General features: G+C 49.4%; 1 protein-coding gene across 9 annotated transcripts in view; it reads right to left on the bottom strand.

Moving 5' to 3' along the window:
- Positions 1-22,926, bottom strand: part of GAS7 (growth arrest specific 7) — a 144,657-nt gene that overhangs the window by 109,509 nt on the left and 12,222 nt on the right. Inside the window, exon 1 of one of the 9 annotated variants that reach the window (XM_054846412.1) lies at positions 1,414-1,557. The exons of 7 other annotated variants lie outside the window; for them this stretch is intronic. In XM_054846412.1, the coding sequence (XP_054702387.1) occupies positions 1,414-1,446 (33 nt within the window). In that variant the 5' untranslated portion in view covers positions 1,447-1,557. Of the gene's footprint in view, positions 1-1,413; positions 1,558-22,926 lie in introns of those variants that run through there. One more of the 9 variants, XM_054846413.1, reaches the window with a different exon arrangement.

The following is a 22,926-nucleotide window of genomic DNA, read 5'->3' as shown; positions in this document are numbered from 1 at the left end:
AGTTGCATGGAAAAAGTACAAAGACCAAAGTTAAGCCAATGTTTTAGCTATAGACCCTGCCAAAATGCGTATCACTTCAAACAAGCACACAAATTCTATTTTTGAGTTACTAATATTTCTACATTTGCTTCTGATTTTGGCAATAAAGAAGTGTTATGAGCACAGTAGTCCCTATGAATGATGGTTAGGAGGACTGAATATAAGGAAATCCCCAGCACTGCCAAATGCAGAAGTTCTTGTAAACAACGGGGCAATGATTTGCTTGGATATACGTGGAGTATGGATATGTGGATCTCTTCCTTTTGTTTTAGAGAGGAATGTGGTCCTATCAGCAACTCACTATTGGATAGGACTTTATACCCTCATGGAGACTGTAGAGGAAGATCCTCTGGATGCTGGGGCCACTTCTGAGTTACAGCCCCTAACTGGTCCCAGTGCAATCCCCTCCCACACACACTTGAACTCCCAATCCTATAGCAGCTCTGCTCCAAACTGATACTCTGTGGGGGAAAGAGGAACTGAAAAAGGCATAGGGGAGGAATTGAAGAAATGAAACTTGACTTCATCCTCTACTCCTCACCACCCTGCGCTCATTGAAGCAAAGATACCAGGAGGGTCTGGGGTAGATGGTGTGGGGCAGTAGCATATGGGGCTGGGCTCTATAATGCATCACAGATTAAGTACTTCATAGTTTCAGCACACTCGGCAGCACATCCTTTCAGAAATGAGTGCCACGGAGGCCATGGTGGCAGCACATCGTCCCTTCTCTGCCAAAACAGGCGATCTGAGTAACAGGAAAGAGTTTCTTGCTCTGGTTTTCTCAGCAGACAGAACCCTGTCCTCGCCAGAGCCTCTGCAGTCCCTTCTTCTGGCATCAGCACAGTTAAACTGGAGCCATGTTTGCACACCCATATGGGAAAAGATCAGGCTGATCTGGCATGTAATGACAGGCAATCCTGCTGCTGAGACAAGGCGGGGGCCAGGACGCAGCAGGAGATGGGAAGTGACCAGCAGCTGGTGTTCGAGGGCCTGGCACCGCAGCACGCTGGGCAGCTTCAAACCTCTTCCCCAATGCAGCTCTTACCAGGACACACCCTGTGCCCAGCAACATGTGACAAGAAAAGGGAGGCACTTCTACTCGCACACCTCTTCCTTAGGCGGCTCGGCAAGACTGTGCTAAAACTTTGATCTCTTGTTCCCATTTTTAGGAGAATTATTGCCAGGATAGTTCATGAGAATGGTAAATCACAACAGAGGACTGTCTACATGCAGAGGAGGTTTCAATACCAGCAGAGAGAATTACAAATCAGCAAAACCAGAAGAGCAGATGGAGTCTGGAAGTTGAAACTAGACAGGCTCAGATCAAAAAGAATCTGTCAATCATGACGACAGGTATTGACTGGAACGGCTTACCAGGGGGCTGTGCACTTCTTGTAGTTCCTCCATCGAGATTAAGTGCCTCTTTCTAGAAGATCTGCTCTATTCCAATCAGAGAAAAAGGTGGGAGCCTGAAGCCCCTGCCCCAGCAGTGCAGAAGCTCGGGATGGGTGGGCTAGCAATCCCTTCTGGCTTCCAAATATTGCAACTCCCCAGTGGCTCTGAGCTATGAGAAACACTCACGCCACTCCCCTCACTGTCACTTCTGGGAGTGTCACCAGCCGCTACGTGGTGGTGGACAGGCAGATTTGGACCTGAAAAGGATGTCTGCAACACACCGTTGAGGAAACAGGAAATTTGAACAATGTGAGCAGAGCAGAGAATGTGTGACCCCAGTGAAATCCTCCTGCATCTGTATTTGCTGCCTGGAAAAGGTACCAAAGTATCTCTGAAAACATTCAAAACCAAGAACACAAGCACATCCCTCCTATGAGATTTCCTAGGATCAGAAGTCCATACAGCAGGGGTACATGCAGGGGTAGACATGAGCCAGCCACCCAACAGGCCTCATTCGCCATGACAAGCAATGGTTTTCATTTGCTGTCTGCAGAAACCCAGGGACAAGATTCTCCTAATACATGCACAGCAGAAAGGAAACAGAAATGAGCAGCAAATGCAAAAGGCGTCTCAAAGCAGAGGGGCACTGGAGCAACACACCATGCGCCAGAGAGCTAGCAAAGGCAAGCATATATATGAAATAACAGCAGATCTATGGGGTTAACCCACCTAGTCCAGGACACCAGCACTGACAAGAGCAGAAGGATGTGCTTTTTAGGGCAGAGCACATGAACCTGACCATTACCTGTAGCCCGCTGCCCCCACATCCACAGGCAGTGAGTTAGGGATGTCAGCCAGAGGAGGACAACCAGTGCTCCGCCAGCTGGGAACAGGGCAGTGTGTCCTGCAGGGAGGCAGTGGGGGTGCCTCTCCCACTCCACCTCTTCTGACTTTCTGACTATTTTGTTTTTCTTTTCTTTCTTGCTCTTCTTGATCAAGTTAGCAGCAGCCCAACTCATTCTGTTCCTTTGGCAATGTGACCCCCTCCCAGTGCAGAAAAAAAGAAAACCAAAAGACGTTTTATGCAGCAGTGAGGCAACAGGGAGCGAAGGGCTTGCACACATCAGTCCATCCCATGCTGACTGAACCCTTGAGACAAGTTCAGCCTTGCTCAATAGAGGAAAATCACTTCCCATTTTCAAACTACAGGAAATCCCCATTCCCCTTCAAAGAGGGATCCTAGGGAGGAAACATCTGTGCACTTAAAAGCCTGAGCTCCCTGAAGATGTAGATGTGTTAGCTCGCATTGCGCTCCAGCAGCGTGCAGCCCAGGGATCTCTGAACACACAACCCAAGGTAAAACAATCCCAAACCCACAAACGCAGGCCCTGAGCAACCCGATCTAACTCTGAACAGGGGGTTGGACCAGAGACCTCCAAAAGTTCCTTGCAATTTAAATTCTTCTATGATTTTATGATCCTGTTTCAACAGAGCATCCAGCCTTGGAGCAAAGGAAGAGGATGCCTCTAGCTATGGGAAAGGTTTGAATTAAATGCAGTGTCAGTACACTTACCTGCTGTTGTCACTTGCTCAGAGTCACACTGCACATCTGCTGAGATCCAACAGCACAAAGAGAGGCTACAGAGTCCAGCTAAGCAGCTCCCCTGCAGCGTCCTGCCCAGTGCTGGAGGATCACTGGGGACAGAAAACCAGACAAAACGTGCAGGGGAAACTCCCTGCAAGAAGCAATGCAAGGACACACCAGGGAAAAACTGCCACAACATGAACCTGCACCAGAACAGCCCTCTGTCCTGTGGGGAAAAGCTGCCTGTATTCTGACATTAGTGAGCTTATGTTTCTGTCTAACTGCAGTTTTCATAAGTACCTAACTTGGCAAAGGTGTGTGTCAACCCAAGGATACGAAGCAGAAATAAGGCAGACATGGGGCAGTCAAAGAAGTGGGGTCTGTGTTTGGACACAGCTGATGCTGCAAACAGGATTTGCTAATGAGAAGCCCACAGAGAAGCCTTGGCGGCAGAGATGATACCTACACCAACACTCGTGTCCATCCTGAGTTTGGCATGAAGATCCCAGCACTAAGTGCCCCGCAGACCCTCCCCAGGCTGGGCATGGGCACATCCACTCTATCGTGTGTCCTGCAAAGGGGAACGCCCGCGGCAGCTCTGCACCCCTCTGGCATTACCCGCAGCCTCCCTCTCTCTACTACTTTGAGTCATTCTGTATTTTGTTCATTTTTATGCAATCTTTCTTGCTCAACATTTGGTTTCCATGGAGTCAAATACAGTGTGTGAAACAGATTTATATTTAGAAAGTGGAGCGGGTCATATGACCTCTCCCGGTTGTCATGGCAACCAGCACAGCACCCGTTCGGGCGGACTCTGATGGCACATGGCTGCTGGGGACAAGTTGCCCTTCCCTGCAGGCACTGCTTCTGCAGCAGAAACGCAGCACGACACGGCCAATGCAGACACGGCTGCTGCCCCCCCAGCCCGGCCAGTGGCATTGCCCTCCCTGCCTCGGGCACCATGCCTCGGCTCTGGCCACCTTCTGCAGCATCAGCCCTCTGCCTCAAAGAGAAACAGTCCCTCTGCCCGTGCCAAGTGTCTCAGAGCACTGCTTGCGTGGCCGGGCCGGAGCTGTGGGCTGAGCTCTGCCCAGCACGTACCCCACATGCCAGGCTAGCAGGACAGCTCTCATTTTTCCCAGTCTTAAAAATCTCCCTGCCCTGAAAGTCGCCTCTGTGCCACACCAAAGTCTTCTTCACCTCCTCTTCCTCCCAAATAACTTCAGGAGCTCTGTGCAGCTGCTGTCTCCTTGGATGCCATCTCTGCCACCTTCCTACCAACCCACTGCAGCTGTGACCAGGAGCAGGACCAGGTGGCCCTTCTGCATGGGTGTCTGCTCTGAAGCCAACTCTCCTGTAGCTCTACACCCCTCCATTTCCCATTTGGCTCTGAAATGCAGCGTGCATGCTTCCCACCTAGCTGTACCCTCCCTGCTGAGGGCTTGCTCTCCCAGCCAGATCCATGGCTACCGAAATCCTCCCTCCTCTCCCACCCAGGTCCCTGGATGCAGTACAGGTATGTGCCCAGAACTTCGCTTTAAGGCAATATCCATGAATAGCACTATGTTTGCAAAGAATTAGCATTCTGGGACTGGTATACATTTCTCTGCCAGTACCCTGAACTGGGGAAAACCAAACTGTTTCTGACCCAGGGAGACAGACTGGGTAATGTTTTCTGTCTCAGTGCTGTGTGAGACCAAAATGAGTGGGAAGAGAAATGGTCTGATCCGTGAATCCCACCTAGACCCCTTCAAAACAGGGGCTGTCAAGCCAGAGGTGAAATATCCAAGTCCAGTGCAGCTCAGCCCTCTCCCCTCCTTCTCAATGTGTGCCTGGTGCACGAAGCCACGTAAGGGGCCAGGCTGGGAGAAGCCACTGCACTGAGCTGCACCTGAGCCTGTGCCCCGGGGGGGTCTCACGGACCCACAGCCTGGGGACTGGTCCAGGTCCTGCCACAGGTGATGCTCACCCCCCGGCGAAGCAGCAGTTCAGGGAGGTGTTTGCAAAGGCTATCAACTTTTTTTGGCTGAGAGAAGCTGGGCAAGTGTAGGGAGCAGGAAGGATGAGAAAGATGGGGAGGGGGCAAGATTCAATGTGTGGAAAAAGCATGGGAGGGGTGCCCTGATTTGGGGACTGTAGTTATCAAGAAAGAGAATAAAAAGACTGTGACAGATCCCTGTTTGGGGAGCAGCAGGTGTGGCAGGAGGGTGAGCGCAGTTTGCAGAGGAGGACAGCCTGGCTTCTGGCTTTCTCGCCTCTTGCTCTGCCTGAGCTCTCGGCACACTCCCAAGCGAGTTCATCACTTTGTTCTGCTCCCTTTTCAGTGCGCTCACAGCCTGTGTCAGTGCTACCCTGTGACAGTATTTAGCACTATCTGACAAGGGCGTGGAGTCCAGGCACTGAATTAGCAACCAAGAAAGGCGAAACGAAGGACCGCCCTCACAGCCGGCGCCAAGACCCCGAACAGCCACATGGGAGTGGTGTCTGCTCTAAGAAAGCCTGTCTAGAACATGGTGACCATGGCTATGTGCACACATGTATCCTTGCAAGTATAATGCACATATACCCACAGGGAGCTCAAGAATCACCCCCTAGGAAAATACACCATTGTTTTTCCTTTCTGTGCTAATGGACAAAAAGTCGTTTAATCGACAGATCTGTCCTATTCCCTTTGAGCTGCTCTTCCCAGCTAGTGTTATCCAGCAGAGCTATGCGTGGAGAGGTGACAGCCAGAGCGAGACTGGATGGGAAAGAAGCTGCGGGTGGTCACATCGGGCAGCAGCAAGGAGCTGGCACTGCTAGGTGAAGCTTCTCCAGCGTGACCTGGGGATGCCAAAGGCACTTGGCCGAGGAGGCATAACCAGGCAGATTGCTGTGATGAAGGGCTCAGCTCCATGCACAGTGGAGCACAGAGGAACAGTAACAGCAGAGGAACATCCCAGGAACAGAGCACACTGCCTGGAGCCTCCCCTGTGCATGAGAACAATCAGCCCCATTGTCTGGGATGAAAACTATGACAATGAGTCAAGGGAAAGGCTCTCTAGATCTTTTTACAGACTGATACTGCCTCTAGGGGTATGGGACTCATGGGATGCAAGCAAAGAGCATCTTGGGATTATACAAAACAAGGGATGGTAAGGGGAATCATAGAATCATAGAATGGTTTGGGTTGGAAGGGACCTCAAAGATCATCTAGTTCCAACCCCCCTGCCATGGGCAGGGACACCCTCCACTAGTCCAGGTTGCCCAAGAAAGAAGAAACAAAGGTGGGGGAAGGGAGAAAACCAGTGTGGGAAAACAGAAGGGAAAGGGGATGAAAGGAGTTAGTCAAGTGTAAATGGGCAGCCGGTCATCACATTTGTCTGTCCATGCCCTGAGTCTGATCACTGCAGTCTGTTCTGTCTTCTTATTAAAATCCACTTATAACTATTTTCCTTGGTAAGGGTATGTTCATGCAGTATGCATGTGCATGCATGGAGATTTAATTAGTGCCAGTAACTGGAGTGGGGACCACAAGTCATAGGAGCCAGTGTGTTTGCAGTGCCGGCAACTGGAGACACTGGTGTACCATGTGGGTGCATATCAAGCTGGACCAGCCATGTATCAAAACAGCCAGTCTTGACCAGATACTGGAAAGCCCAGAGGGTCTTTGAGCTGTTACTGGAGAGACCAGGTGATCCAAGCCAGCTCCTGTAGGGACCATAAGTTCTGGTTGTTGGCTGAGATCCATTTGCTTATGCATGTCTGCGTGTGTCAGATGAAAGGATCCATGGCTCAGCTGCCAGGGAGATGGGGTGTCTATGTCCACTTACCGGAAGGATCTTCAGTATGTGCCTGTGCATGTGCTGGTGTGTGCGAGGAGGTCTGCGAACTGGAGTGGGGCTGTGGTCTCAGTGGCTGCATGACCAGGTGCCAGCAACTGGGGAGACTGGGATCCAGGGCCAGCTCCTGGACAGACTGTCCCAGGCCATTTACTGGAGGGCTCCACATTGTATATGTGTATGCATTCCCCACTAACAGACCTTTATCCTTTTTCAGCCAGAAAGGGGAACAGGATGAGGCTGTTCATGCCATTTGTGAGATCTCAGCATCAACACGTGGCCTTGGAGACCCTCATGGGAAGTCAGCATACATGCCATACAGAAGTTAAAAGGCAAGTGCAAGAATGCCAGGGAGGACCGGGCTGGTACTTCTCACCCATTCCCAAGCACAGCTGTGTCCAACTGCCTCCCTCAAACATGGAGCAATCCCTCCCAGCAGTCCATTTTCCTGTAGCAGTCAAGGAGTTTCTCTGAAATATCCGTAGTCCTTTTTCTTCTTCTCAAAGAGAAATAAAGAAGTTAGCACTCTCCCATTCCTCTTGTTTTCCTTTCAGCACCATTGTTTCTTGCTGTTCAGAGAGTTAACATTTGCCATCTCCTCATATGAGCTGTGGAGGTTTGGGAATAGTTCATCTGCCGGTATACAGCCAGCTTGGATCACCAACAAGCAGCGCACTGAGTGCTCTGCCCTGCTGCCTTTTGGAAATGAAGCCATGGTGTCTTCTTACTGTGACGTCTCGAAATAACAGGATGTGGCCAGCTGGGACAAAGTTGATTTCTCAAGAGATCCAGAGCTGGTGGTAGCACAGTTTCATGTTTCTATGCCTAAGCTCTGCACACTGACACATACGCTCGGCTTACTAGGATATGATAAAGTTTGACATGAGCTACTTCATCACAGCCCCATCCCCTCAATAGGAATTGAGACCTGGAGCTCTGCCACGGGCTGCCACGAGCTGGCTCTCCTGGATCCTAAGACTTCCCTGAGCATGAATTATCACACCATGGCTTGGTAGAGTGGGAATGGGCAGGAGAAGGTACCAGCCTGCAGATGAGGCAGCGCCAGCACCCTGAGAGCTCTGGGCTGGATGTGCCCTGTGCCAGGGCAGCCCGGGAGGAGGCAGGAGCCCTCCTCCCCTCGCCCCGCTCAGGGGGGATGCGCCGCTCCATCTCTGACATCAGCATCTGGTACAAGGCAGAGTACCAGGGCCAAGCTCTCTGAAGGGCTTTGTTGTCCTGGGCAGCCAGGGACAACAGGGCTATTGTTGAGCAAACCTTGTACTGTAAGAGTCACCCCCATATGCCCAGAGAGTCACAAGGCCAGGTCAGGCCAGCTGCAGCGTTGCTGCTTGTCTCCAGTTTGAAATGACACACTGCGGGGACAAGATCCCCCTCGGAGTGACTGCAGAGCATGGCACACCAGCAAGATGGTCAGAGGCCCGAGAGGCAGCCAGGGCGCTGGGGGCATGCTGCTTGCTCCAGGCACTCTGCACTGGAAAGGTGATTGGAAGCAGTTAAAAAAAGAAACTTCCCACAACCACCTAAATTCACAGTCTGAGCCCTCTCCCTGGGCTGCTGCATGCAAAAGGAAGGTGGAGAAGTCACCCACAGCAGGCTTGAGGGCAGGCAAAGACCTGGGCAGCACGGCTGTCTTCTGCACTCCTAGGGCCCTGCGAGTGCAGCTGGTTTTGGAGAAATCTGGGAATAATGCCAAATGTTTTTATATGGGGCCTCCTGCCCGTACGCTGCAGAAAAGCTCAGCCTGGCTAAGCGCTCTCCTATACACACTGACACGACATGCTCTCACCAGCCCAGGACGAAGCCCTGAGCCTACCCAGGCTCACCTGCACATGGGAACTGTCCCCTCTCTCCAGCCACAGCCAAGCAGCACTGATGGCTTCATGGGATTAGATGCAGTGTCAAGGTTGGATATTTCACAAGATGTTGCAGCAAGCTGCAAAATGCATGCACAAAGGACTGGAAGGGAGCCCCAAGCCACTCTGGTCTTTGTGGGGATGTGCCATATCTCCTCCTGCCATGTCCCCATGACTGTCCCCAAACAATGCCACAGGGTTTTATCTGAAGACAAATGTGAAGAAGTAACTGCTTAAATAGGAAAAAACTTGAATAGAGAACTAGCAGAAATAAGAAGAGGTGGTAAAGAAACCTGTGCCTTGCTCGCTGTATGGTTCTGTCAGATCTACTCTTGATCTCGTGTATGTATTTTCTGTGTTGCGCTACGCTTTGCATCACCCTCCTGGTCCCTAGCACAAAATTCTTCCCCAAGGCGCAGGCAGGGAGCCCTTGCCCGCTCCCCCCCCCGCCACGGGTTCCTGCAGGCTGCCCGGCCGTCTGCTGACCCCTCTACCCGCCCTGCCGCACCGGCAGCCCGTCTGCCTCGAGTGTGCTCCACAGCTCCCAGGAATTGCAAGCATCCTCTCTTCCCGCAGCGTCGCCTGACCCAGAGCACAGCGGCCAGGTAAACAAGCCACAGTGTCAGCCCTGGCAGCACCACAATGCAATCCCCAGCAGCAAAATACTCCTGCTCCATGTTGGATTGCAGGCGTCCAGCATTTCACCCAGGGAGGACATGAACGCGATGCCATCACAGGAGCTATTAGCAACAGACTCGTTAACTTTTGTGGTTTACACAGAACTGGGACACTTTTCCACTCCAGCAATGCACAAGGTGCAGAAAGAAGTTATGAGTAAAAATAAAATAATGAAAAATATACAAATCACTATGAAAGAAAATTTTTCTCTCCAGGGTACAATGTACCCATGCAACGTACCTTCATAAACATAGGCCACTTACAAGGGGACTGTGCCAGGGCTTGTCTTTACTTGCTTCATTTCTCATACATCACTATGGTTTAACAAGCATGATTCTACTGCTGTGTTCTGCAGCTTCCCAGACACAATAAAATCACTTCATAACAATTAATAATTAGTGTCGGTTCTTTTAGGAAGGAAGGGATTCTCCCTTAAGTTATATAGACTCTCTCCCACGTGCACGGGCAAGCAAGCACGGCAAAGCTAAGGCATGGCAACATCCATCCACCTCTGCTGCAGTCATCTGCCAAAAATGGCTATTTACAAAAACATTTTGGAGCAAGTGAGTAATATATTTCTAAGTTAGAAAAGCAAGTAAAAGCATCATAGAACAGATTCTGGTCGTACCCCCATTGCTAGTGTATTCTTCTCAAAAGAAGTTAATGAAAGGATATTCTGAGATCGTCCAAAGAATAATGCAGATTAGTTGTCTGTATTTATCTTTAATTACTTTTTAAGAGACTTTAAATATCCTCTGTCTTTTAGTAAGAATGCTGGGACCAGGTCTCTCAGAATCTTATGTTCATGATCTGCATTTCTAATAAGATATTTTTATTATAAATATAATCTCAAAATCTATGCAATTAAAATAAAATTTGAATAGTTAATTCAGATTTTGTTCCTGGTCCCAGGCCTTAAGCAAAGCTATTAAGGTTTTGGCATATCGCAGCTACATTTTCCCGCACTTTAAAATGAAATTTGCTTCCCCTTGTTGCTGTGGTAGGTCAGGATCCCCAAATAAAGCTCCTAGCTACTTTTGCAGGCAGCCAGGGTGGGGACTTTTTATTTACAACCGTCCTCAAGTTTTCTGGAATGGTGTTTCCCTGCAGAAAAAATATGTTATGCAGCCTCGACCTGATATTCCCTGGATTAAATGGCCCTCCATGACCAAAACTTCGGGAACCTCAGATGCAGAAAAAACAATGAAATGGCCAAGATACAAAGTGCTGCCAGATGCACATTCCTGAGCCCTCCCTTGTAATCTCTCTCAGGCGTGGGGAATGTAACCGTTGTTGCTTGTAACTCTGCAGTAAAGCGCAGACACACGATATTTAGTTTATATTTTTGCTGCTGCTACAATTCTTAATAAATGAGCAAAAGAAAAAAAGCCAAGGGAAGAAGGCCATTCCCACAGCTTGCCACGGCTGAGTGAGGCTGCTGGAGCCCCAGCCAGAGCCTTCCCGTGGTGCTGTGGCCCACCCGGGACCCCTGCCCACCCACCGCTGTGGCCAGACGAACGGACAGGCAGCCACCGCCGCAGCATGGGTGGGTGCTGCTCCAGGAGCAGGGCTGGCATGACGGCAAGCAGGAGGCCACGTGCCCGTCCCTGCTGGGGGAACCAGGTGGCGAGGGGGGGACTGGGGGCTTTAGGGCTCTATGGTGCAGTGCAAAATAACTTGCTCCCCCCTTGCAGCTGGGACACAGGTCTCGGGCTGGGTTCAGCGGGCATGTCCTGCGAGGAGAACCCTGCTGACACAGGCACTTGCTGCATTTGCAGCATTTTTCCAGGGGTCCCTTCTCTAAAAATGCAAAGCGTGGGTCTGCCTTTATACCCTGACAGAGGACTGAGATGTCGCTAAAGCAAAATCCTCCTTCTCCACCAGGCTCAACGACTCTGGAGGTTGCTCAGGCAGGACATACTGAGCATGACCACAAGCATCTCTGCCTGGCTGCCTTGACCCCTGTCCCCCAGGAAGGTCTGGACGAGCACGGCAGTTGCCTGCTGGCACCAGAGTACGCTAAATTCATTTACAAGCTTCTTCCCATTACAGGAATGGAAAAAAGTGCAAATGTAACGTACAGGTAATGCAGCACCATCAGCTGCTTCTGAAGATGACCCTTGGTGGGCAGAGCAGCAGGGGATCTCCACGCTGTGCAAGAGCCGCGCGCTCCCCTCGCCCCCCTGCAGCTTCTGCTCCAGTGATCGACCAAGCCGGTTCGCATCAACACAGGCAGCACCAAGCGCTCTCTGTAGATGCTGTCCCCTCTGGTGCCCCTGCACAGAGGCTCCACTCCTTCTTCTGGCCTTTCTGATCAGGAGGAGGACATCCGTGTCTCTCTCCCATGTGCCACCTACCCAAGCCAGTAAAGTGAGCCGCCATTTGAACGGAGTGGGCAGTCCTTGGTAACGTGGATGCCTCTTACCTCTGACATACCACCGCTGACATGAAAGGGTCTGTTCATGTTTACTTTCTAATTAGTGACATACCTTTGAGCATTTGAAAAACCTCAGTTTCTTGTCCATGGAGCTACTGGTCCTGGCCCTCTGCATGCTAAAGGAAGCTCAGATATCATTTGCCCAGTTTATCTCTTTTCAATGAAACTCCACAGTACAAGCATTTCATCTGAGAAGAGTAATATCCAAGTCACCACAACTGTGCAGTGAAATTCATTTAGTCCTGGCATGGCCCATATACAAGAATAACATTTAAGCCAGCACACTGCGGACGTGGGAAGGACTGCAGAGAAAAGGGATGACAAAGGCAGGTCTCAAGAATAAGTGCCGGGAAACAGCGCAGCCGAGCAGGTCCGGGACAGGTAGACTCATCGGTCGGAGGTGATCAGCTGCAGCCAGGACAGACGCATGCGGCAAAGTGGAGCAGGCAGAAACACAGACAGGAAATATCACAACAAGATTCAGCTTGGAAAAAATGCAAGTACAAGAAAACAGCCCAAAAAGCAGCCAGTGGGAGGGAAATCCCTGGAAATAGTTATTGATGAATTTTAATTCACCCTACCTGGCAACTGAACATCCTCAGAAGAAAACAGTGAGCATCATTGGGTCACCTCCCTCCCCCTCGTTGCATGGTCACTTCCCTGTTGCTGGTTTAGAGGAAATTAATAAACTGCCCACTTAAAAACTGCCACGTTTGCCTTCTAGACCCTCCATTCTCTTCAGACCTCACCTTCAAGCCCCAAGTTGGATGTCTGTGAAGATGCATTTGCTTCATGTCAGATTTGTTTATGCAGCAAAAAGGATGGAGGAAGTTCTTAGAAAAAAGGCCAATGTTAAAGCATGGTTATGCCAAGGGTCGCCCAATACTTGGGTGATATGAGTAGGAAGTTTAGAAGTTTTGCTAGGAGGTGGTGGTTGCTGTGTGCAGGATTTCCATGGGCCCTGAGAACATCAGGCCAGGTTATAAACTGCAATGATGACACATCACTGGAGGTTGAGGTTCCCTTTCTTTCTCAAGCCCAGCTAGTCTGTTGGTGAATTGCTAGTCAGTGACATGTACCACTGCTGAAATATGTGACTACACTATTACCCTTTGACATGGGATGAGACACAGAAGTACAGAATTCAGCACTGAACTCACTCCCAAGTATCATTATTTCTGTGCAATTCACAACTTCTGCTGTTCCAAGAGAAGTAAGCTTCAGCCTGAGCTGATGCTACCTACAGAATGAGCAAGCACAGGAATTGCCTATTACCACAACAAAGTTTAAATGTAATTTTGGCTTGGAGTTACTGCAACTATACAAAGGGAGCCAGAGGCACAAAGCCTGTATGATTTGCCACTACAGATAAAGCTCATCACAGACCTGAGAACTGCATGTACTCATTTGGAGGAAGGCTGTCCCCCGAATCCCTGGGACTATCTTGCAATGAGGATGCATTTCCAACATGGTCCAGACACTGTGACCTGCAGCTTACACAAGATTCATCACCGAGCCACGCGGTCTCCAAAACAGATACAGAAAATCTATCTGCTTGGTTGTTCTATGTCCAGCAAGTTAATCTTGTTTGTGAAATTCAGCATTTCAATATACATCTTCCTCTTATGTCCACTGGATATAATTACTTTTTACTGCTGCACTGAATTTTAATAATTATAACATGGAAACATCAGAAGACATTGGGACTGGGAACCCTTTGTGCCTGGTGCTATACGTGTAAGGAAAGGAACCTTTTAGATTGCTTTTAAATGAAAAATAACCTGCCAGTTACTCTGATGACAAGGACAGAAGTGTAGGCGCAAAAGTAGATAAAATCAGCAGAAAAGCATTAACAGTAAGAGGAAATATTCTGTAAATGCAGTAGTATTAAGAGGAAGACCAAGTAAAAGGACCAGTTGGGGCCCAGCAGTGACTCACCACTAGCCCCAAGGTGGAAGTGGGGCCACAGAGGTGCCTCTCGCCTATAGAGACAACCATCGTACTGGGAAGGCCAACACGTGAGAGACATGGAGCTGGTAAGACCTCAGCTGCAGCTACGTGTCAAGTTTTGAGCTTCAGTCTTTAAGGGATGAAAAAACTGACTAGTCCAGAAGAGAATAAAAACCAGAGATCTAGAAAAAATGACCAGAAAGGAAAGAGGAAAAGTTGTTTAATACAGAGCAGGAACAAGTGAGAGGGGAGTGTCTCAGATATGTCACAAAGCTGCTAAAAGGACAAAAAGGATGGTGTATTTTCCCATCCATCAAAGGTGGGATAAAAATGGATTTAAATTGCAGGAAGGAAGGTTCAGGATGGAGGTGATATTGAAGCCATGGTATAACGTGGACCTTCTTAAGAAAAGACCAGATAACTGTTTATAAGAAATTATGTAGGTATTATCGAGCCTTTCTTGGAGCAGAGGAGTGAGCCTATGACCATAGTATGAGATACACATATGTACCCTGGGCAGCTGTTTTCAAAGATCACACTATGATGATGTTCCCTGAGGTGGCTTGGAATAGATGCCCTTGATATGAAAATGGAAATATTATTTAAAGTATGACAACATTTATTAAAAATAACCCAAAATCTAAAATAAGAAAACGCTACTTAGAAAAGGTCAATACCTGGAGCTGAGAGTTAAGAAGAATCAGGATGGGGACCACGTAATCTTTCTGATGGCATTCACAATGCAATCTTTAATAACATTATCACAAATCATTTTCTTCCACAAGCCTCTGATGCTTATGTGATTACTGAGAAACTGCTTAACTCTACCTTATTTCTGTCCTCTAGGGGAAAATTTATTACAAGGGTAATGGACTCAGCTGTAAGAGCAACAATTTAGTCTAACATCAGTTGGGAATAAGGCCCTGGAGACCACAGTGACATGGGTTTTACCTCTCCTTTATCCTGATATTTAAGAACAAATAGGAGTTAACCACGAGCCAAGCCAGTAACATCTCCCTGCAGACACCAAAGGCCATTTTCAAAGGGGTGTGGAAGGCCCAGGTTCAGTTTTATTCATCAATCACTTCTCAGATCAGTCATGTTCACCTTGCATTCAGACAATTCTCCATTCCTGAGCCGAATGCAAGAGACTTTTCCAAATCAGTCTGAATCAAGAAACTTCTGGACTGATCCAGCAGGCCATTAAAAATGTCTATAAAATGAATGTGCTTGAATGACAGAGACACAAGGTCATTGTTTCTGAAAAGACCTGGTAGAAACTCAGAGGTTGACGCGATTGCAGATCCCAGCCTGCACTGTACTATTCAAAGGGTTCTGGAGATCAGTGACCTTGGGTTTGTACAAAGTACGTTGGGCGGAGCGGTCTCTGCCAAAGCCCTTAGGTGCTGCAGCACACACGTGCTGCCAACATCTGGGGGCTTCTGCAAGAGGCTAAAGTATGGAGCTGCCTGTTTCCCCCCCCCAGCCCAGCACCCCAGCGAAGGTGCCATCCTGCAGCCCTGCTGCTCCTCACAGCATGTAGCACTACCTCTCAACTCATGTATAATTGCATGGACAATCATTACCTCAAAGAGGCACAAAGAAATAATTCCTGGACTATAAGCTCCCTCCACATGAACTGCAGCAAACTTTTGCATGTGAACCACAGTAGTATTTGCAGTTGAGGTATTTTGAAGCCTGGGACTGCAAAAAACCTGATCCTAGGCAAAGCAAGAAAGTTCTGATGAGTCTGCCAATTGTATCCCACTGCTTTAGCTAGGAATGTTAAGACCATGGGATTTTTAATTCACGTGTTTTTGTGAAAAAGATAGAATTCTATTTTTAGTCTAGACTTGATGTAAATATAAAGGGTCAGAAATTTCCCGGTGACAAGCTGCTACTCTGCGGAGAGCAGAACAAACAGAGGAGTATTGCAGTGCAACGTTTGGTACAGCTAATCCAGAAGTCATGGAAACACCTCTTGAAAACATCCAAAAACCCAAGCTCCTGAGAGGTAACCTGTGTCAGGAGTTTGCCCTGCTCAGGGTACCTCACTGTCCGTACCAATTCCCTCCTGAAACTTCCCGTGAAATCCACAGGTCAACCTCCCCGTGACACCTGTGGGGCTGCACCCACCTGCCTGAATACTTGTGTGGCTCAGAGACACACACAGGAAAAGAAAGCATTTAGGTTCGAGGAAAATTGTTTTAATTCAAACCCAAGAACCACTTTCTGGCTTGTAAAAACCATATTTGCACCTTCCTGTTCTGCTGCAACAGCTCCGTTTATGGAGGAAGGAATCGGGCTGCTAGCACAGCCTTGCATTCGCAGACAGGTCCCACCTCCTCTTGGACACCCAGCGCCAGCCTTGGCCTCACGCCTAGGGAAGAAACAGGACGACGCAGAACAGATGCTGAATTCAAACTACAGATTGATAACAACACCCTCGGGCTCCTGCTCTCTGAGTTAGCAATAGGAAGACATGATGTTTGGCAAGACATGAAAACTACATTTCAGTGTAGCTCCTCGTGGAGCTGTTCTGAGTGCAGGGACATCAATATGCAGAGTTGGTCAATGCTCCTGCCTCCGTTCAGCACTGCAGACTTCACCTGAGCGAACACAGGTGCCCATAGCTGAGCCAGTCGGGCTGGTGCTCTCCAATCACTGGGGAGAAACAGAGAACCCAGCTCCTTCAGCCTGGACATCTGAGAAAGCATCAGGGGAGTCTGACCTCAGAAGTACCTCCTCCTCAGCTGGCTATAAAGGAATCTGACTATTTTGTCTCTCTAAAGTAAAGATGAACTTGTTCTTCGCTGTCTGCATGTTGAACTGAGAAGTTTCTGCTCCAGGACTGCTCGCCCGTCCATACTGGACCATCACAGCAGAAACAATCCTTGAAGCTTATGAAGAACCTGCCATCCCTCTGGACTCCCCGTGCTTGCTCTCCTGCCTGCTGACTGCCCGCGGGCAGCAGGATGTTCACTGCACAGCCTAGCAGCTAACATGCTCCCCAAGGAACAGAGAAGTACATGCTTGAGTCCACATAGGGTAAGAGGAAACCAAAGCCACGTCTCTCACTTCCTGTGCTTGAGCTGCTTGCCTGCTTAGGAGGTTGATGGTTAACGGTCTCCTCTCCCCGCAGCTTTTAACAAGCTGGTGGACATCGAATGCATACAGCCCTCCTGCATAGCCCCATGCCAGGCATTGCAGCTGCCAGGAGGAGTCCTCGCTCACACCACCCCCAGGGCTTGGCTTTTCCCACTGGTGAGCTTTGAGCTAAGCATAAAAAAAGGTGTAACTCAGTCCCCTTTGGAGAAACCAGCATGTCTCACATCACCTGTACAAAAGGGCTGGATGCCTGCCTCAGACGGTGGAGATTACCTGCTTGAGCAGCACACCTACATGTTAGTGACCAGGTGGAGGTCTGGCTCTGGGGCCATGTGCAACGCCTTGAGATCTGTGTGCTCAAACTGCTTCACCCCCCCACCACCCCAGTCCCAGAGAGGCAAGGAACATGTTCAGCATCCCTGGAGACCCAGCTGCTGCAACCACAGGGTGAAATACTGGGGAAGGCACTGAGCTGCCTCGCAGCAGGGTCCTGCTCCTGTCCCCACTCTCACCATTCACTTTGAATGGGCTCTGGTGCTCAGCGTCCTGGTGAGCTCACCCAGCAGAGAAGCCACCTCAGGAAAGCAGCGAGGCGCCTGCTGCTGGAAGCTGGAGGGAGGTTCCCAGGTCCATCACGGGACTGCTGCCAAATGCCGATGGGGTTAAAGAGGCAGAGGAGGACGGAAGGGACGGCCAGCCCAGGTCAGCTCTCCACCCTCGCCATAGGTCTTCACCTGGCATAACCTAAACATCCTTCACTTTGCACTAAATATTGCCATACATGTTGCTGAACAAAAAAAGTGAAAGCTTATGGACAGCCTGGGATCAGCAGGATCTGTGTGCCTGTGACATTTGTACACGTGCCGCCTTCCTCTGCAGCCCCCACAGACAAGTGTCCATCTTCCCCACCTTCACCGGTGCTTCAGAGGGTGTCAGCAGTGCAGCAGGGCTCCGGCCACAGCAGCTCTGTGCTGTCTGTCCCAAGTTCTGCAACTGACTGGATTAAGGCAGAAAAGTTGGTCTGATTACAGAAGGAATTTCCCTGGTGCATCCTACGCAGCTGCAGGATCTCACCATGTGAAGAAAAACAAAACCTGCTTTATTTGAGGGAAATCTGGGAGGTTATCCTGGTTTTCGCCTGAGTGTAGTAATTGTCTTGCACACTTAAACATATTGAATTTGTGTCTAATAAATCATACACTACTATGCCATGGCAACACACTTATTATTTTTCTTCAGAATAATATTGTTTAAAAATATAGAGAACTGCAACTTTGCTGTAACTGGTGGTTGTTGTTCCCTCAGACTGTGCTCCTGAGTGAAGGAATGTCTGGAGCTGAAAGCCGTTTTCTCAGCATGCGCTGAGCAAAAATAGTGAATGTGACATTTCATGATCTCCACTGAAAGAGAAAAGTCTTTAGATAGGAAACAAGGCTGAGATCAAAATTAGTGTTATAGGATCAGCTTTCAGATCTGGCTTGCTCTTTTCTAGGGTGATATATTTAACTCCTTCAACTAAAGAAATCACCTTCATACTGCTGGAGCTGAAGCCTAGCAGACAGAGCAGAAAATGAGCCAACACCGAAGAATTTATAAATTTATACATATCTTAAATATATTTTATTTATTTATAAATAAATTTCTCACCTTGAGAATAAATTGTGGAAGCTGTCAAGGAAGACAACATCATAAATAAAGGGAAAAGCTTACAAAAGAGGAAATAATTGTGTCCTACATTGTAACGATCAGTGATTCACTTCTACTCCTTGGAAATATTCTGATAAGGCAACTGAGGCAGTTACAGGTCACACAACAGAAAGAGACAACTGTGGCTCCCCGCAGAGCAGAATAAGACATCTTAGGTGTACAAGCTCTATCAGAGGCTAAGCTGTAACCTTATTTGCTAGAATAAAAGTAAGTATTTTTAAGGATTTTAGCTGCATTGCATTTCAAGCCATAAGAAGCTGGAGGACATCTGCCCTTAAAGCTGCATGCCACCTGAACAAAAAGACAATGACAAACCATGACCTAAAAATATTTGCTATATGCCCTACCTGGCAGGAGAAGCACTCATGAGAGTTGTTTGTTGCATCCAATCCAAATAGTCCTGACGATGCTAATGTGCATTTCTCCACAGGGGTACAGGTGTGCACCCTGGGCAGGCACAGAGATTCACATATCACAGACTGGTATTGGCTGGAAGGGACCTCTGGAGATCATCTAGTCCAACCCCCCTACTAAAGCAGAATCACCTAGAGCAGGTTGCACAGAGTTGCATCCAGGCGGGTTTTGAATTTCTCCAGAGAAGGAGACTCCACAACTTCTCTGGGCAGCCTGTCCCAGTGCTCGGTCACCCTCAATGTAAAGAAGTTTTTCCTCATATTGAGAGGAACTGTGTTCAAGTTTGTACCCATTGCCCCTTGTCCTGTCACTGGGCACAACTGAGAAGAGTCTGGCCCCTTCCTCTTGACACACGCCCTTTAGATATTTGTAAATATTGATCAGATCCCCTCTCATTCTCCTCTTTTCCAGGCTAAACAGCCCCAGCTCTCTCAGCCTTTCCTCATACCAGAGATGCTCCAGGCCCCTCATCATCCTCACAGCCCTCCACTGGACTCTCCCTAGTAGTTCCCTGTCTGTCCTGAACTGTGGAGCCCAGCACTGGACACAGAACTCCAGATGTAGCTTCCACCAGGGCAGAGTAGAGGGGGAGGAGAACCTCCCTTGACCTGCTGGCCGTGCTCTTCTCAATGCACCCCAGGTACCATTGGCCTTCTTGGCCACGAGGGCACACTGCTGGTCATGGAGAGCTTGCTGTCCACCAGGACTCCCAGGTCCTGCTCCACAGTGCTGCTTCCCAGCAGGTCAACCCCTAACCTGTACTGGTTTTGGGGTTATTCCTCCCTGGGTGCAGGATCCTACACTTGCCTTTATTAAACTTCCTTTGGTTCTTCTCCACCCAACTCTCCAGCCTGTCCAGGTCTCACTAAATGGCAGCGCAGCCTCCTGGTGTGTCGGCCACTCTTCCCAGTTCTGTATTGTCAGGAAACTTGCTGAGGGTACACTCTGTCCCCTCATCCAGGTCATTGATGAATATGTTGAGTAAGACCAGACCAAGCACTGACCCTTGGGGCACACGACTAGCTACAGGCCTCCAACCAGACTCTGTGCTGATCACAACCCTCTGGGCTCTGCCATTCAGCCAGTTATCTGCCCACCTCACTGTCCACTCAGCGGGCCACCCAGAGGTGCTGGGAACTGCACTGTTGAAATAAGCAATGCAGGAACCCACAAGGCCTCTGTCAAACAAAGCAAGGCAAAGGTTATTAGTCAGCATCATTGTTATTCTCAAAAGAAGGACCGATTTTGATTCTTCCATAGGTGCTGTGTGTCAGAGAGGATCCAAGTGCACAGTGGTTAAAGCATGAATCCTCTGAGATGAGAAAAAAACAGCAGAGGACTGCGTGAGGCTGTCCCTTGGTGGTGAGGGGGAAACACGCCTCATGGCACACAGAGGAAAAGGCCTGAGCACAGCAACTCAAATCAACCTCCCCAAAACGCTTCCCTCCCATAGACAAGAGAAAAGGGGCTTTCAAGCTCTTCCCTCTAACCACAGGCAACATTGGATCCTCCAGCACTGAAAGCACTGAATTCTGTTCCACGGAAATGAAGGCTGAAATTTGTTCGCTCCAGAGGCTGACACTGGGTCTGGACACAGACTGGGGTTCCTGAGCTGCTCCTCACTGGCTACCAGCGCACAAACCCTGTCCCCAGCACCGGCACCTGGGCTCAGGAGCCATCGTGCCCCCAGAAGGCAGAAGGAGGGGGAAGGGGGCAGGAGGCTCAGTGGGTGGCTCTAACAGCATTGCATAAACCAGGGACACGCACACACGCAGAGCACTAGTCAGTGCCAACACAGGGACCACAGGGACTCCTGCTTGTGTATTTCTGATCCTGGAGTCACAAAAGAGCCATTTCCAGAGATCCACATCTTGTCCAGCATAAAGCTATTCAGTGCAGCCAGCTTCCTTCTCTGTGCTACAAAAATCACTTTCAACTCTGAGTGCCGGGTCCAAGAGCTGCTGTGTTGCCAGGGCCCAGTCAGTGCACTGCACTCGGCTGGCCCCCTCTGATCAGCCCAGCACCAGCACCTCCCCTCATCCTGCCAAAACGCTGAAGGACGGTAAGAACAAGCCTATTCATAGTCAGGTCAGAGGAAGGGGTAAGACCCATTGGCTGCAGAGACTCTGAGCCTCATGCAAAGTCCACTGAGGTGAACTGAGAGAAGGAAAAATGGTGAAGCAGAAAAGCCCTTCCCAAGAGCTCCGTGCAACAGAGGTTGCAGCAGCAGCCAGCTGCTGCCTGGGCCAGCCCCGTTTTCCATGACAGCCATCTGCAGGCGAACCAGCAGCCTGCCAGCCCAGGAGTGCTAAGATGTGGGCAGCTTCCTTGACATCCATGCAAATGATACAACAAGGTGATCTGTGTATCTGAAATGATCTGCGCTTGGCTGCAAACCAGCAGCCTGTCAGCCCAGAAGATACGAGTGGAGCAGCTCTTGGCCTGCAAGGCCAAGGGAGCCTAAGGAACACTGCGTCACTGGGTCATGGTCATGAGGAAGGTGGCAGTCCCCATACGCCCCACATCAGACTGGAGTGGTCCTCCCTTGGACACACAGAACGTAGGCTTGCACGGGTGCAAGCCTATAAGCCTGTGATATAAAGAACTTGCTGGGCATCACTGGGTGGAGCTCCGTGATCACGTTCTCCAATCCACTCCAGGAAAAAATACAGCTGGAGTTCTAGCATTCAGTTTCTCTGATTCACCGTGAGGGCAGAAGCCCTCAGCTTCTTTCCCCTTCCATGTGCTGCTTGGGGCTAGTGGTCTTTAGCTGTTGGTTCCCTGTCCATGGGGCTCCAACATGGCCAGATGACCTCCTGTCCTGCTCCAGCGGAGTCCCACCTCTGAAATGTGGTGGGTCCCACCTCGAAGCTGACAAGATGCCAGAGCAGGGGATCATTAATCAGAGATATGTTGGAAGATGCCTTGTTCAGAGGCTACCTCCTGCAGTGACAAGGCGGGCAGCATCCTGCTTGGTGCACACTGGACAGTGCAGACCACCAGCCACAGAGGTCACGATACGCTGGGAACAGTGATTTGCACCAGCTCTCCTCCCCGCCACTTCCAGCACAGCCAGCAAGGTGCACATCACAAGAATTTGCCGTGGCCCTGTCCCTGAGCTGAATTAGAGCCCATGATCATGTCTCTGGCTGGCATTGAGGGAAAACTTTGTCCCTCACCAGAGATCCATATTCAGACTTGGTAAATTGTGCCAGCCACAAGCAGAGGAGGGAGCAGGAGTGAGAGTCCTGCAAACCCTGGAGCAAGGTGGCTGAGATAGGAGCTCACTGTCTGAGTTTTATTTCAAAATTATTTTCCAAAAAGGGCTCATAGATAATTTAAACATGATTTCTTTTTGGAAATACCTGAAGTTCTATTCTTCATCCTGTAACAGACAGGTTCAATTCCAGTCTTCATTTGGTGCCAGTTATCACTGTGATAATCAGCAGTTCACAGCGCAATCAGACAAGTCATAGGCTCTCCTCTAAATCTTGCTATTGAGAGTGATTACTTGGCCTTGTGTAATGAATTAGTCCCATTATGCAGCAGCTGGCACAGGAGGAGCAAATCTGCTGCTCAGGCAGCTCATTACATGGGCAGGGCTGAAACTGCTCGGCCATGTGCTACACACGCAGCCCTCAGTAGGATTTTTAAACTGAATTCTGCAGATGGTATACACATCTCTCCAGGACTGTAAAATATGCTACATTCATCAATCCACTTTCTGCCTATTCGTTTCTGAGTTAAGCATTTGCCCACCCCTTGGAAATATAATTCCTCTTCTGTACAATTTCTGCATGGCACTTTGCCATATCAGTACCAAATTCAAACTGCATTAATTCTTCATTCTCTGCCACCCCTTGCGAACTCTGTCACTCAAAAACTCCATTTTTCTCCTCCAAACTCCTCCATACTAAT

This window comes from Grus americana, chromosome 18 (assembly GCF_028858705.1).
Source record: "Grus americana isolate bGruAme1 chromosome 18, bGruAme1.mat, whole genome shotgun sequence".
Lineage (NCBI taxonomy): Eukaryota > Metazoa > Chordata > Aves > Gruiformes > Gruidae > Grus > Grus americana.
Note: the sequence above shows the minus strand (reverse complement) of the source record. Positions and strands in the feature narration are given on the sequence as shown.